Source organism: Taudactylus pleione, unplaced genomic scaffold (assembly GCF_031769625.1).
Source record: "Taudactylus pleione unplaced genomic scaffold, aTauple2 ptg000201l, whole genome shotgun sequence".
Taxonomy (NCBI): domain Eukaryota; kingdom Metazoa; phylum Chordata; class Amphibia; order Anura; family Myobatrachidae; genus Taudactylus; species Taudactylus pleione.
In genome coordinates, this window is record NW_028284603.1 from 50107975 (window position 1) to 50124130 (window position 16156).

The 16156-nt window shown below is 45.9% G+C and overlaps 1 protein-coding gene and 1 pseudogene across 1 annotated transcript in view; both read left to right on the top strand.

Annotated features, from left to right (window-relative positions):
• Positions 1-15748, top strand: part of LOC148518387 (uncharacterized) — a 54257-nt gene extending 38509 nt beyond the window's left edge. The window contains exons 7-8 of the mRNA XM_088477449.1: positions 7070-7190; positions 15342-15748. Coding sequence (XP_088333575.1) covers positions 7070-7190; positions 15342-15458 — 238 coding nt within the window. The 3' untranslated portion in view covers positions 15459-15748. The remainder of the gene's footprint in view (positions 1-7069; positions 7191-15341) is intronic.
• Positions 4004-4666, top strand: LOC148518388 (RNA-binding protein 7 pseudogene; annotated as a pseudogene).
• Positions 15749-16156: the final 408 nt, after the last annotated feature.

The window sequence follows — 16156 nt, forward strand, 5'->3', positions numbered from 1 at the left end:
TGCACTTTCCTGCAGAAATGCAACTAGGTGTAAAATGCCTCCCAAAATAACAATAGAACAATGGAAGGGTGTGGTATATTTTGTCTACATTTATCATTTCGACATAGTTATAATGTTGACATGCTTGGCATGTCGGCATTGACCACATCAACATTCATGATGTCTACAGTGATGAAATGTTGACATGATTAGGATGCCAACAAAACGTCCCTGTTGGTCTAGTGGTGACCTGGTACGGCGGCTCCAGCGTTATCTTCCGGAATCCGATGGTCAGCTGACTTCCTGCTGTGAGTATCACTAAAACTAATCCCTAATGCACCCCCTAGTGCCTAACCCTTATCTCCCCTCCCTCGGTCTAACCCTAATGCTGGGTACACACTGTACGACACATTGAGCACATCGTCTAGTGTGTACCCACTATGACGCTGACGATGCACGCTCCCATGCATCGTCAGCAACATCGCCCAGGTCCGACGGGGGACATTGGTAGCGAGGGCCATGTTGGCCGAATGCAGCATGGCCCCCGCTGTCATTCCATTGTTGCCAGCGTAGGCAAGTGTGTACACACTTGCCGATGGTGGCACCTCGCTGGGTCCCATCGCTAGCGCGGTTGGTACACACTAGACATGATCAACCCTCTGCTGCCAGTCCGTGTAGAAATGTCGGCATACAGTATGTTGACTTCACATGTCGACATTCTGCACATAACGACATTTCCAATGTCACCATCTTAACTAGGTCGATGTAATAAATATCAACATTGTGAATGTGGATATTGTAAATGTCGACACTATCACCACATCCCCAATGGAACAGATCTATTGTATCTCTGAGGCTCTTAGCAAAATCAAGTCCTTTTCTGGAGAGAAGGAATCTTTACACTACTGCAAACCATAGAAGACCCCTGAAAAGGCTCTAAATGACTTTTTATTTATTTCATTAACATTATGCAACAAATCTGAAATAAATTGTTGCATATTGCCGTATTCAGAAAGAAATGCTCCAGGTTTTCCTAATTGTTCCCATTGGCTGAAGGAAATGTTTGAATATCTGCAAATTCCTGCATTTCCCCATAAGACAAGTTGCAAATGTGAACAGATGGTGTATTACATCACTGGTGGCTGCAAAATGATATATTTCCGCATCGCTCTTTCTTGGTTCTCTTCCTACATATCTGATCGCTCTTTTACTGTTCGTTTTTCTGATTCTGCCTCCTCTTCGCTACCTCTATCAGTTGAGTACTGCAAGGCTCTGTCTTAGGTCCTCTGCTATTCTCAATCTATACCTCCTCTCTTGGCAAACTAATCCGCTCTTTTGAATTTCAATACCATCTGTATGCAGATGATACTCAAATCTACCTATCCTCCCCAGATTTATCACCATCTGTATTGGTCCGTGTCACTGAATGTCTTTCTGCCATTTCATCTTGGATGTCATCTCGCCACCAGAAACTTAATATTTCTAAAACAGAATTAATTATATTTCCACCAGCCAATAACAGTTACCAACCTGATCTCTCAATCTCTGTTGATAACTCGACAATCCACCCTGCCCCACAAGCTCGCTACCTAGGTGTTATACTTGACTCTGAACTGTCCTTTGTTTCCCACATTCAATCTGTCTCAAAATCATGTTACATACATCTAAAAATCATATCCAAAATTCGACCATATCTCACACAAGACACTGCTAAAACTCTAATCCATGCACTCATTATTTCCCGTATTGACTATTTAGTCTCCTTACTGGCCTTCCCAAAAACAGGCTATCGCCATTACAATCCATCATGAATGCAGCTGCGAGGCTTATCTTCTTTGCCAAACGTTCATCGTCTGCTGCACCACTCTGTCAGTCCCTCCATTGGCTGCCGGTTTTCTACCGTATTCAATATAAAATACTTTTACTTACACATAAGGCTATTAACCAAACCACACCAACATACATCTCTTCACTCATTTCAAAATATCTCCCAACCCAACCTCTCCGCTCAGCACAAGATCTGAGTCTCTCATCCCCACGCATTACTTGCTCCCACTCATGGTTACAGGACTTTCTTTGGGCTGCACCCACTCTATGGAATGCCTTACCATGCACAATAAGACTTTCTTCTAGTCTCCAATCCTTCAAGCGTTCCCTGAAAACTCACCTCTTCAGGCAAGCTTATCAGATTCCAGAACCGCCCACATAACCTTCATAGCTTCCATATCTAATTACATTCCCTTTCACAGTCCACACATAACCTCACACATTGTCTTTCTTTCACATCCTCCTGATATTTGGCCAACATTCCTGTGGGACTGGATCATGCAGCCCACCAAGAAACTCTCCATTCTGGCTGGACCAAAATTGCAATATATAGCACCTATCCTTGTGTATCAATGCCTATTTCCCTATAGATTGTAAGCTTACGAGCAGGGCCTTCCTACCTATGTATCTGTGTGTTACTACCCAGTTTTGTTCTATTTATGTTTCCAATTGTAAAGCACAATGGAATATGCTGCGCTATATAAGAAACTGTTAATAAATAAATAAATCGCAGCTGCTTACAAAGACACAGCAGCGACGGCATTAGCGTACAGTACAGTTCTGAATCAGGCCCTGCACTACATAAATGACAGAAGCTGATCTCCACTTTATTACTCTCCAAGGCTTGATACTGTACGTCTCCCCCAGTATGTTCTCCTTTGTTGACTGCATATAGAGATGCTTTCATATCATAAGAGTTTATAGACATTGTGCATGTGTTTTTGCATTTTCACCAAGTACATTGCCTTACCTTTCTGTCTTATTTTGTACTTTCCAGCCGTGTCTTTACGTGATGCAGTCAGGAAGCCGATGGTTGAAATGCCGACCGCCGTCTTCCCGACTGTCTAATCCCGGCAAGGTACTAATGGCTGGCGTCGAAATCCCGATGCCTGTCATTATCCCGGGAGCCCAAAGGTAAGCCAAGTACCGGGCGCGGACAGCCACGGGTAGGGTGCGAGGGTTAGGTTCTAGAGCTCCTGGGGGGACAGGTTTAGACACCCCCCAGGAGGGTTAGGGTTAGGCTAGGGGAAAGGTGGGTTAGGGTTAGGCACTCCCGACTGGAGGTTAGGATTAGGCACTCCCTCGGGAAACTTAGGGTTAGGCTGCGGGGAATGGGGGGGGTTAGGGTTAGGCATTTGGGGGGAAGGTTAGGGTTAGGCACCTCTAAGGGAGGGTTAGGGGGGGGGAGTAAGGTTAGTGATACAGTGCTTACCTTAAATAACGATCGGGATCTTCACCCCTACCGGGCTGCCGCTGTCGGGATTAGAACCATGCGGCCAGCGATATTATATAATGATTCAGTCTTTACAATGAATGAGCAGTGTTATTATCCTTTGGTATGACAAATGGCCCCAGCAGGCCTGTGCTGTATCCAAGAGCAACTAATTGAAATATGTTAAAAGAAAAATTGCTAGAAGTTAATAGACACAGTAGTACCTGTGAATTCTAAGGATGTAATGTAGAGTTTGGTGTGCACCTGTTTATAGAGTGTATCTTGAATCTATTCACACTGCGCATGCTACAGAACTGAAAATACGTAAATTAGGGGTGTGCACCAGCCACTTTTCGTGTTTTGTGTTTTGGATCTGGATCTTTCTTCGTGTTTTGGATCTGGATTGGTTTTGCCAAAACCACCCTTCCGGGTTTTGTGTTTTGTATCTGCATTTTTTTGGAAAAAAGCATAAAAACAGCTAAAATCACAGAATTAGTTTTTTTTTTGTTCCTACGCTATTATTAACTTCAATTACATTCATTTCCACTAATTTCCAGTCTACCTCACACCTCACAATATTGTTTTTAGGCCAAAAGGTTGCACCAAGGTAGCTGGATGACTATTCTAAGCGACACAAGTGGGCGGCACAAAAACAGACAGGGTGGCAGTTTGAAAAACTAGGCCCCAAAAGGCGCTGCGCGGTGACTTATCACGTCACTCATCGACTGCTGCTGCTGGGCACACAGGACGGGACTCAGGAGAGAGATGGGCGCCGCCGAGGCCGATAGGACGCTGTTCGTGGGGAACTTATATCCCAGGGCCACCGAGGAGATCCTGTTCGAGCTGTTTCTGCAGGCTGGTCCTGCAATTAACGTTAAAATTCCAAAGGACAAGGATGGAAAGTCGAAACTATTTGCTTTTGTCAATTTCAAACATGAGGAGTCTGTTCCCTATGGAATGAGTTTGTTAAATGGAATCAAACTCTTTGGGAGGCCGCTGAAAATTCAGTTCAGATCAGGAAGCAGCCATGGCTCCGCAGAAGCAAATAGCGCAGCCTACTCACCACAAGGAAATGTCAGTTTTACTGGAAACAGTCCATCAACACATGACTGCAGGCATGATGGCAATGGGGAGATCACAAAATATTCAGAACTTTCACCTCCTGTTCCAAACTATCAAAGATCTTACTCTTCTCCGGACAATCTTCAAAGACAAGCAATGATGAATAACTTCTATAGGTCGGAAACCCCTCATGGATCCAGCACAGCAATGATGGCCTAACCCAGTTACTCGCCGTCACATTATTCGCCTCACCAAAGTCGATACAGTCACGGATCCGATCATTCTCCCCCACACAGATATGATTCCTCTTCCAGCCACCGATCCAGTAGAAGCCATAGATCTCATCCTTATCAAAGCAGAGACTAGGGATGTGCAGGCTCGTATTAGTTCGGATTTTCCTGCCAAGTTCGGATTTTTCTTGCCATAAATCGGGTCTCAGAAAGAGGCAAAACATAATCTTTTATGAACAAACATCATCTTTCATGGACTTTTGTCCAGGACAGCCCCTGTAGAAATTATTTTGATGAAGGGCAGCGTACAACCCACAGGACAGCCCCTGTAAAAATGACTTTGATTAAGAGCAGCGTACAACCCACAGGAAAGCCCCTGTAAAAATTAGTTTGATGAAGGGCAGCGTACAACCCCTGTAAAAATTAGTTTGATGAAGGGCAGCGTACAACCCACCGGACAGCCCCTGTAAAAATTAGTTTGATGAAGGGTAGCGTACAACCCACAGGACAGCCCCTGTAAAAATTAGTTTGATGAAGGGCAGCGTACAACCCACAGGACAGCCCCTAATAAAAATGACTTTGATGAAGGGCAGCGTACAACCAACAGGACAGCCCCTGTAGAAATTAGTTTGATGAAGGGCAGCATACAACTCCTGTAAAAATTAGTTTGATGAAGGGCAGTGTACAACCCACCGGACAGCCCCTGTAAAAAAGATTTGTATGAGCGTACCCCTACAGCAGACAGGGCAGCCCCTGTAAAAATTATTTGTATTAGCGTACCCCTACAGCAGACAGGGCAGCACCTGTAAAAATTATTTGTATGAGTGTACCCCTACAGCAGACAGGGCACCCCTTGGACAACACAGCACTACAGCCAGCCAGCCAGCCCCTATGAACAGGACAACAGTCAGCCAATATATGGACAAGGGCAACAGTAACCAGCCAGCCCCTATGTATATATGGACAACAGTAGCCAGCCAGCCCAGCTTTTCACACTGGGGGTGGGTGAAGAGAGCACCCCTGAAGGACAGAGCACCCCCTGGACAACACAGCACTACAGCCAGCCAGCCCCCATGGACAGGGCAACAGCCAGCCCCTATATGGACAAGGTCAACAGTAGCCAGCCAGCCCCTATGTATTGTATATGGACAACAGTAGCCAGCCAGCCCCTATGGTCAGCATCTGCAACAGCTCCCTCCCTCTTCACAGCAGCCAGCCAGGAGTACTTTATTATTTATTATTTTTATAACTAGTCTAAGTTTAACACACAACACTGAGCTCCCAGCTCCCTCCTAACTCTGCACACTCCACAGTGTGGTGGCAATCATGGGACCTTTATAGAATCCAAAACCCACGAGAATCCGACAGTGGGATGATGACATTTTGCCTCGATGTCAGATCATAGCTAGGCGGGAATACTCGAGCCGGACTCTGTTCCCGGCTCGGATTGGGGGGGTTCGGATTTCGGAAATCCGAACCCGCTCATCCCTAATGTAAATACAGGCGATACAGAGTTGTGCGCTTTTCGATTGCATTTCCCCTTAAGACTAATGAGGCCTAACCGGGCTGTAAGGGGTTGTTCTCACGTAGGCAAAGTTCAGTGAGTACATGTTGACCCAGCTGCGAGCTTTGCAAGGTTAGACGTAATGTCCGGGCATATCATTTGCAAGAAGTATAGGCTGGTGCAGGGGTGCACTGATGAGTAGCAAACCAAGCGCATAAATAAGGCACAGACACACCATAAGATGGGCACAGCTCTGCATATGGGTGATTATGGGCATTTATTTCTGTGCACGTTCAGTAATGCGGGAGCATTCATGTTCTCAACTCTGCATCAGGTCCTAAGGGTGTACGACTTAAGGTATGAAATTATCTCGCATAACCCATCTGTCTGTCTAAAAGTTCTCAAATTGGCATCTCTGACTTACCTGATATTGCTCATTTTTAATGTGTGTTCTATGACAGAAACCAATCAAAGAGTCTGATTTAGAGATGAACGCGAATCCGATGTATACGCAGTTGAGTGATTGTGCATCTGAGTCGCACTGCATATGCATCAAATATCAATACCGATGTTGCTCGCATGAGGATTATTTGCTTAAGTGATTAACAGGCATGGACCATTTGTGCGCGCAACGGGGAGGTGGTGACCCAAACGCAGGTGTGTCGCAACCGTATTCGGGGTGTGTCTCTGCTTGCAACTGCAATCCTCTACGGAGTCAAAATGGCTCCGATGTCTCAGTTCCCATGTAGCGTGAGCACATGGTTACTCAGAAGGTTGATTATCTACTGATCTGCGTCCTATGCTGCGTCTTTGTAAGCAGTCATTTGGATTTGCGAAGCCGCCGGTGGGCATCAATACAAATCCCGGCGGCTGCGACATTTGCATCTTTTCGCATAGCCACTGCATACAAATCTATATCAGCGTCCATCTCTGATTCAGTCCCAAATTCAAGAAATGCCTGAATATTTGTGTATTTCAGTCTTCTTACCTGCTCATTGTGTGCATTGTTTTAATACTCCTCACAATCATTTATAGTGTAAAAGCAGCTACGGGATGTGGTGATTACTCTGCCGAGGAGGTGCTACTGAAAAATGCTCAGAACCTGATACACAGCACCTTAGAGACCTGGAAAGCAGCAGAAGCTGCTTGCATCAAGGTAAGCCGATCACCTGAAAATCTTATTACATCTCTCAGTGCTGGGTCGGAGATGGAAGGAATATACTACCAATCTCACTCCCATACACAAGCCCAAAGGGTTAAAATGGCAGCAACTGTCAGTCCTGGCTGTTTATTATATTTAGTGCTATTTCAGTGTTTTTTTGTGTGCGAGAGGCTTCTGACTTTTCAGGTACTCCTACGTACCCCTGGAAAGTTAGGTACTCCTCCCGCAACCGGCCCACTTCCTAGTGAAGTGGGCAGAATGATACCGGGAACCCGCTGTCCATGAGAAGGGGACGGGACCTAGTGACGCAATTCTATGATAATCACATAATTTTGACAATTTTATTCAATTATGCGCGAGTCTCATCAATTTGCAATGAGGGTGGGGCCTATTGACACCAATAGTCCAGACCTGCCCCCATCACCGCACACCTGCATCTCCTCTCCGGGCTTAGTAGGAAACTACAAAATTAGGCAACTATGCAATTAATATCACATAGAGAATAATATCAGATGGTAAAATTGTTGTCTAGCATGCAGAAAAATATAAATTTTACTGAAAAATATAGCCCTTCCAGTGTACAACATTTCCAGGTATAAACTTAACTTGAGACTGCTCCATCTAAATCAGAGATATGGGAACTATGCTATTTAAATGAACACTTCTGCAATTTAAAAAAAGATACAATAGTATTGCTTTGCGACACTATTGTTAGTCACCTGCCGGCATTACGGAGACAAGCAGGGAAGAGAATGATATCTTCCTGCTCTCTCCCATAATCCTCTTAGATTGCCTGTTTGTCTCCACCCCCATCTTGCTTCTGATGTCACCGAGAGGTGAGTCACACATACGCAGTGATCAGGAGTGACATGCGTAGTAATGCCAGTGACGTATATCACAAAGGTGAAAAACGTCAGCTCTGCAGTGATAAAGAGTCCCCAGGACAGACCATTAGTGCTTGGTCTGTTCCAGCATTTCAAAAGGGAAGGAGGAAAGAAAGGACTGTATGTGTGGGCAAACTTGAAAAGAGATATGTCTAATAAAATATAACTTTAAATCAAAATTATTTCAAATGTAAGAGCAATAATATCAACCAATAATATAGTGTATTATGTGATACGTAATATTTCCAATAGGGAAAATATATTGTATGAGAAAACTGTAATGGAGTAGCATGCCGCTGTATTGTAGATACCGGTTGGAGCCTCTATCTGCACTGATACATACAGCATATGCAGGGCCGGATTAAGGTCTGTGAGGGCCCCTGGGCAACAAACTTGTGGGGGCCCCTATATACCACAGTTTCTCGTCACCCTAGGAACATTTTTTTTCTTTGTATTCACCTCAGTAGTAGCGCCCCTCTTGCAATGCCCTCTGTAGTAGTGCCCCTTATGCAGTGTCCCCAGTAGCAGTGCCCCTTATGCAGTGCCCCCAGTAATGGTCCCCCATATGCAGTGCCCACTATAGTAGTCCCCCTATGCAGTTCCACCTGTAGTAATGCCCCTTATGCGGTGCAGACAGTAGTGGGCCCCCTATGCAGTGCCCCTTATATAATGCCCCCAGTAGTGGTCCTTATATAGTGCCCCAGACCTGCATAGGGGGACCCCCAGTAGTGGTCCCCCCCTGTGCAGTGCCCCTTATATAATGCCCCAGTAGTGGTCCCCCTATAGAGTCCCCCAGTAGTGGTCCTTATATAGTGCCCCAGACCCAATAGTGCTCCCGCCCTATGCAGTGCCCCTTATATAATGCCCCCAGTAGTGGTCCCCCTATACAATCCCCCAGTAGTGTCCCTTATATAGTGCCCCCAGACCCAGTAGTGGTCCCCCCCAATGCAGTGCCCCTTATATAGTGCCCCAAGTAGTTATCCCCCCCTATGCATTGCCCCCAGTAGTAGTGCCCCTTATATAATGCCCCCAGTAGTGGTCCTTATATAGTGCCCCAGACCTGCATAGGGGAACCCCCAGTAGTGGTCCCCCCCCTGTGCAGTGCCCCTTATATAATGCCCCAGTAGTGGTCCCCCTATAGAGTCCCCCAGTAGTGGTCCTTATATAGTGCCCCAGACCCAATAGTGCTCCCGCCCTATGCAGTGCCCCTTATATAATGCCCCCAGTAGTGGTCCCCCTATACAATCCCCCAGTAGTATCCCTTATATAGTGCCCCCAGACCCAGTAGTGGTCCCCCCCAATGCAGTGCCCCTTATATAGTGCCCCAAGTAGTTATCCCCCCTATGCATTGCCCCCAGTAGTAGTGCCCCCAGTAGTAGTCCCCCTATGCACTGACCCTAGTAGCGCCCCCCCAGTGCCCCCATGAAGCGCACCCCCCCATGCAGTGCCCTCTGTAGCAGCCCCCCCTATGCAGTGCCCTCTAGCAGCCCCCCCCCTATGCAGTGCCCTCTGTAGCGGCCCCCTTACACACACACACAAAAATAAAATCACAACTTACCTGAATCGCCGCTCCTGACGCGATCGCCGCAGTCAGCTCCGGGTCCCGGCTGTTCTCCTTCAATATTGGATAGACATCAGCGTCATGACGTCTCTCCCATCACACGCTGCGGGGGCAGTCGGAAGGCGGAGCACATGAGTGAGCTCCAGCCGGCTCCCTCCGTTGTGCAGCAGCCAATGAGTCTGTGTGACTCTCATTGGCTGCTGTAACATACACACAGCTGCCGCCGGCGGCTGTGTGTATGTCATTGTGTAGTGTGGCCGTGCTTACTGCGCGGTCTACACTACACTAGCGGAAGGGACACTAGCGGCAGGTGCAGACAGCACACCGCTGCTAGTGGGGGCCCCTCCGTGTGTAGGGGCCCAGGGACGACCGCCCCTGTCGCCCCCCCCTTAATCCGGCCCTGAGCATATGTATGTCCCAGCATTATAAAATATATAAATAAAAAAAGTTTTTGTGTAAAATGCTGCATTTACCATTTAATAATCGCCTTTATTGAAGATTTTTAAATCTTAAATAGATCCCTTAATCTTTTGAAATGTGATCTATTGTTGGTCTTTCTACTGCCTACCTGACACTTCTGTTTCCATTCACTACAGTGAACACGACAATAAACCTTACACATTAAGCTCACTGTGAAGGTGTCATAATTCACTCAGAACTGTTCCTTGTTCCCCACATCTAATCTGTGTTCAATTTTGTAACCAATTCCTATGACACCATGTAAGAAACATCTATATAATGTGCAAGTGGTGCATGGGAGGTGGTGCAAGCCTGCTGTCGTGTATGTGTCGCACCTTGCTCCACCCGCTGTATCTTCAGGCTGCCGATTTGGTGACAGTCCTGGAACACAGGTTGGACACAGCTACAGGATGAAGAAATATCCCCATCTCCGGATCCTGCAAGGGAAGGCAGATACGCTAAGTCTTGATGACCTCCACTGGGATCAGAGGAAGGTCATTATTGGCACTTTTGGCCTAAGACTTAGCTAAGCCAAGCACCAGGATACAACTGATTGGAATCATCCATCAAAGAGTTGGGACCACAGACAAACAAGGTTGCGCTCACCGCGATAACCTTGTCACCTTGATAGTAGGTTGGCTACATTCTCTGCAGGTTTCTAGGATTACAAAATACAACCCACCCACATGTCCTACAGCTCCTGACACTACCCTTCTATGGTATGCCATACACCTGAGCCTATCTACTGAACAGCATCAAATAGTCCCTACAACAACTAGCCCTGTTGTAACAACTCACAGACTGGGTGTGGTGTATCTGGCCTTGCACTAATGACTTTATACTACTATATAACCCACAATGGCAGCACAACAATACAGTAAATACACAATTTATACCCCTAGCAGACCTTTAATGGAGGCCTTACTAGGGGAACCAACCATTAGGTGCCAATTTATACAAGGACATGCTGCGCAGAGAAGGGTCATCCTCTATCAAGGTGTTTTGTGCCGCATGCACACACATACAAATAGGGCAAAGAGTGTTAGGTAGCGCCACCTAGCCACACACTGAACACTAAGTGGCCAGATTATTTTTGCAAATTGGGGACGATGGTGTGATTTGGTGTGGAAACCAGTTAGCCCCTTGACACCCGTATTAAGTAATTGTGCAAAGGACCTAACACCTGGAATTACCTGGGCCATGGCTTGGTGCCATCTATCAGTGGGACAAATAACTATTCTTAGGGCCTAATGCTCTATGGTGGTCTTGGGCCTAATACCTACCTACCGAGTGCTGATTTTTATATTTAGAGCCTACTGCCCACAGGTATCTTGGGCCTAGTGCCTGCAGGTGGTTTGGGTCTAGTGCTCACAAATGGCTCAAGCTTAGGCCTACAAGTGGAACCAATTCCTGGTGGCCTAGTGGAGAATTGAGAAGTGGTGCCCCATTGAGGCCTTACACAATCTGAACCAACCTCTGCACCAGCCCTTCCATGCAGGCGTCAGTGCCGCTCCTCAATTTGTCATGAGGCAGATCCTTTCTTGACTCTCTGCTCTGGCTTTACACCGCTGGCTATAGAATTCTGCTGAACTTGATCTGGAAACAGCAAGGGGGCCAGTAAAAGCTCTTTTGCAAGAGCCACTTTGCCACCAGGACTTAGGTGTCCAGAAGTCTTCAGTCTTGACTCGGCATCTAGAGCCTGCCCCCCTCTCCCCCTCCCTCCTGAAGCTATCAGCAGCATCTCCTCTCCAGGCTTCTCCCGGAGAGTAGTTAACTAAAGTCGGCAAGTAATGGAGTATTTAGGCAATACGTCGCTACAAGGACTATTCATTACTGATTTGTCCCTGATAATTAAGGGTGTAACTTGCAGCGAGTCTGTGGATACTTAACTATTTTGAGATTGCTTCAATGCAGGGAGAGCCGATTCAAAAATCAATCCTTAATACTTCAGTAGCAGAGAAACTTATTACTAGCATTTCCGCATTTGTAATGGATTCATTAATGATCATGAAAAGGTGCCTAAATAACAGTTTGATGTCAGTTAACACTGTGAGGTATAATTTTCTTCAAGGTTCACATTTGGAAATGATAGTTTTCATCATTAGTGGTCCTTTAAAGCAACAATAGAAAACAAAAATATACAGGGAACTTCTAATCCACTGTGCGTATAACTCAGATGTTAAACAATGGGCCCATTGGCTCTGAGCAAAATTATGCGAATTTGGGCTCTGAGTGGGTCGTGAGGGGTGCGAGATAATGTGCTGTTGCCAGTGTTTTAATGCCATGGCAACGGCAACTCGCACCCTTCGCAATCAATTGGATTGACCCCAATGACTTTACAAACCTGAATGCTGTGTATAGTTTATCACCTAATTTAAGAATGCAGCTCCTAATAAGAAACTAATACCAGTTCTTTCATCTTCAAAAGTCACGAATAGCTATAATAATACTATATTTTCTTATAAAAAAATATTTTTAAACCAATGTATCTAATAAAAATACATATTTATTTTTCATATTCAAATTACATAATAATGTTTAACTATAAAAAATAGCATGTGCAAAAATACAATAGGAAGAATCCAAAGCCTTTAAGGTCCCACACAATATAATCTGTGTTATAAATTGATGATAACAATAAAAGGGAAGCAATCGGGAAGCCGACTGCCTATATACTGGCAGCCGGCTTCCCGACTGTCTTATCTAGACGCCTGACAAATGCGGGCGTCTAGATGTAGACGCCCGCATTTCCCCGATGCCGGGAGACCGGCGCCCGGCATCACAATCGTAGTGATGCCGGGCGCCGCGAGCGGACAGCCGCGGGGGGGGAGGGTTAGGTTTAGGGTTCCCGGGGGGGGGACTTAGGGTTAGGCACCCCCCCGAGAGGGTTAGGCTAGGGGGAGGGAGGGTTAGGCACCCCCAGGAGGGACTTAGGGTTAGGCACCCCCCTCGGGGGACTTAGGTTTAGGTAGCGGGGAAGGGGGTGGTTAGGGTTAGGCACTTAGAGGGGGGATTAGGGCTAGGCACTTGGGGGGGGGGGAAGTTAGGGTTAGGCACCCCTAAGGAGGGTTAGGGTTAGGGGGGTTAGGTTAGTGGATACTTAGCTATCCACGATCGGGATTTCCAGCGCTGTAGGGCTTCCGCTGCGTCGCACTCTGCTCCATGCGGCCGGCGGTATTTCATACCCATTCCCAGAAAAAAATCCTTCTATAGAAGACTACTGTCCACCTGGGGAATATAATTCTCTAAAGTAATCTATTATCACCTGGCTTGGCAACAGAAAACTTGGGTCCCAGTACACTTATGTTATTTATAACCCCAACCCATCCTTCCCTGGTAGGTACAGAAAAATGCCCCACAGTAGTGGCCAGGTACCTAAAATGCCCTACAGTAGCTGTCCCCACTTCTGAAAATGCTCCACAGTATTGTCCCCATTTCCTAAAATGCCCCACTACTAGTGCCTTCAGTTGCTAAAATGCCCCCATAAACATGTTCACTTACCTTAGACGGGGGCAAGTGGCTACTCCATGTGTCCCATATGGGCTGCAGCGAACGTCTTGCGAGACCGATTATCTCATCTTGTGACACCTTTAGTTCCATGGCATTTGCAGCAAGATACTACAACATAAAGGTAGCGAGATCACTATAGCCATTCAGCAGCCTACGGTCTGTGTGGTGACGGGCCATTGAGTTGTCAGGGTTCTGCGGAGGCTCGGGCCCAGTACATGTGTCCTTCTTGTGGCCCCCTGTCGCCAGGATGATAGTCACAATGACATTGGTTATTAAACAGTGTTAACAGAGTTGTCTCAATGTGTGGAACAATCAATAAACAGTTGCAGTTCTTGGGAATCACAGAACTATGTCTAATAACGGTATTTACCCCTTCCAGCAGTGGGTTTTAAACCTCCACTAACTAATAATTTCCTATCATTCATTAAATGGACATAAGAAATGATTGGTTAATGAAGTTTTAAAAACCACTGATAGAGGAAGTGTGAACAGACCAAGCTTAAAATGTAGTTTTTATTGTGTACTATGAATATGTATTTTTTATTTTATATATAATATATGAAGTGTTTCATATTCTCAAAAACCACAAAATGAGTGAAATTGGTCACACAACAATAAAATATGTCTTACCTGTAGGTAACATTAATCAAAATATTTATGCGTAATATGTATATGTATGCTTCCCCGTACCAGGGCTCCAGTGTGCCCTGTGCTGCTCCCGCCCCCTCCCCCTGAGCGCATATAGTCATAAGGCTGCATCCCAGGGTGTGTGTGGGTGGGAGCGCCATGCCCGGAGCAGTGCAGAACACTCAGTTGTACAGGCTGCAGGGTGGGTGGCTGGAGCGTCTGAAAGAAGCTGGCACTGCAGCACCGATACTGGCTACAGGGTGCTGTTTCAGGCACCCTGCTGGAATACATATGTTACACTGCTGGCCGCATGACCGGCGGTTCAAATCCCGGCAGCGCCAGCCCGAGGTGGAAAGAAATCCCGATCGTCTGAAAGGTAAGTATTATCTAACCTAATCTACCCCCTAACCCTCCTTTAGGGTGCCTAACCCTAACCTCCCCCACTTGTGCCTAACCCTAATCCCCCCTCTAAGTGCCTAAACCTAACCCCCCCTTTCCCCGCCATCTAAACATAAGTCCCCCGGGGGGTGCCTAACCCTAACCCTCCTTCCCCATAGCCTAACGGTAACCTCCGGTGGCGATGCCTAACTGTAAATCCCCTCCTAAACCTAACCCTCCCCCCCTGCGGCTGTCCGCGCTCGGCGCCCAGCATCCCTTAGATCGGGATGCCGGGTGCCGGTCTCCCGGCATAAGTTAATTAACCCTCGCTGGGATTCTGTAGTGGAGATGCCGGCGGTCGGCGTAGCGACCGCCGGCATCATAAACGCATACCACCCTGCTAGCCAGATGCAGGGGCCAAGGGGCTGCAACGGTGCTGCCCAGGGACGCTCTGTGCGATGGCAGCGGCCACACGGTACCCCTTACCAAGGACGTGTAGTCAGGGTAGGCAGGGGAGGTCATACTCCCTCCCATATCATACTCCCTGTCATGTTCTAGAGTTTGTATATAAAAACTATGTTTTTATACATGTGTGCCTCCCCAGCCATTGACATCACCGCACATCACTTTCTGTTAAGGCCCTGTATGTAAAATGTATAAGAAAGCTGAAGCTTGAATTAATTTCATATATTCTCATACAGTATTTTACATTTTCATCCCTGGCAGGGTACAGAGAACCCCACTTACAGTGAAGAAGAGGCAGAAGTTGCAGCATTTTGTTCCCAGTTGAGAAAGAAATTGATGTGTCAAAGAGCTAAAGAGTATGCGGATTGCAATGTGTGATACTCTGTGAAGGCAATTCTGATATTGCACATTGGCCTGTTACGTTAGGAGTTCTCAGTTCCTGAATAGAGAAAAGGGGTGTAATATGTTATCACAATCAATCCTGAAATCTTCGCAAACAGAAAGAATGGCAAATGGACAAAAAAGTTGTATAGGGCAATTATTTTGTATTATTATTATAATTATTTATTTTATTATTATTAATATGATCTTGTCTCTACTTTAAATTCAGAATGAACTTGAATTGGCAAACATTCACTTATTTTGAATTGCAGACTCTTAAAAAATAAAAGGACTAACAAATAATCTTTCCTTTTTTTATTAATTCAATTGTTCCCATCACAAGGATAGAATATAAATCTAATCTAAAATAATATTTGAAATATATATTAAATTATGCCTTGTAAATCAGTATGGAATATGCTGTTCTCCTAGTTGGTACACTGGATCCATACACAAGATTAAATAAGATAAATGTATAAATATAGAAATAGCACGCTTGAATCCACATTGTACTGTAAATTATAATTTAAAATGTATTTACTCTAAAAGCATTGCGTTTTGGACTGGGCTGCATAAGTTTCAGAGTTATCAGCCTCCTTATGCCACTTTGCTTGACTTTTAAACCTGTAATCTCTGCCATTGAGTATTTTACAGTATTTATTGATTATGTGAGAACTGCGTATCCCTACTCTATG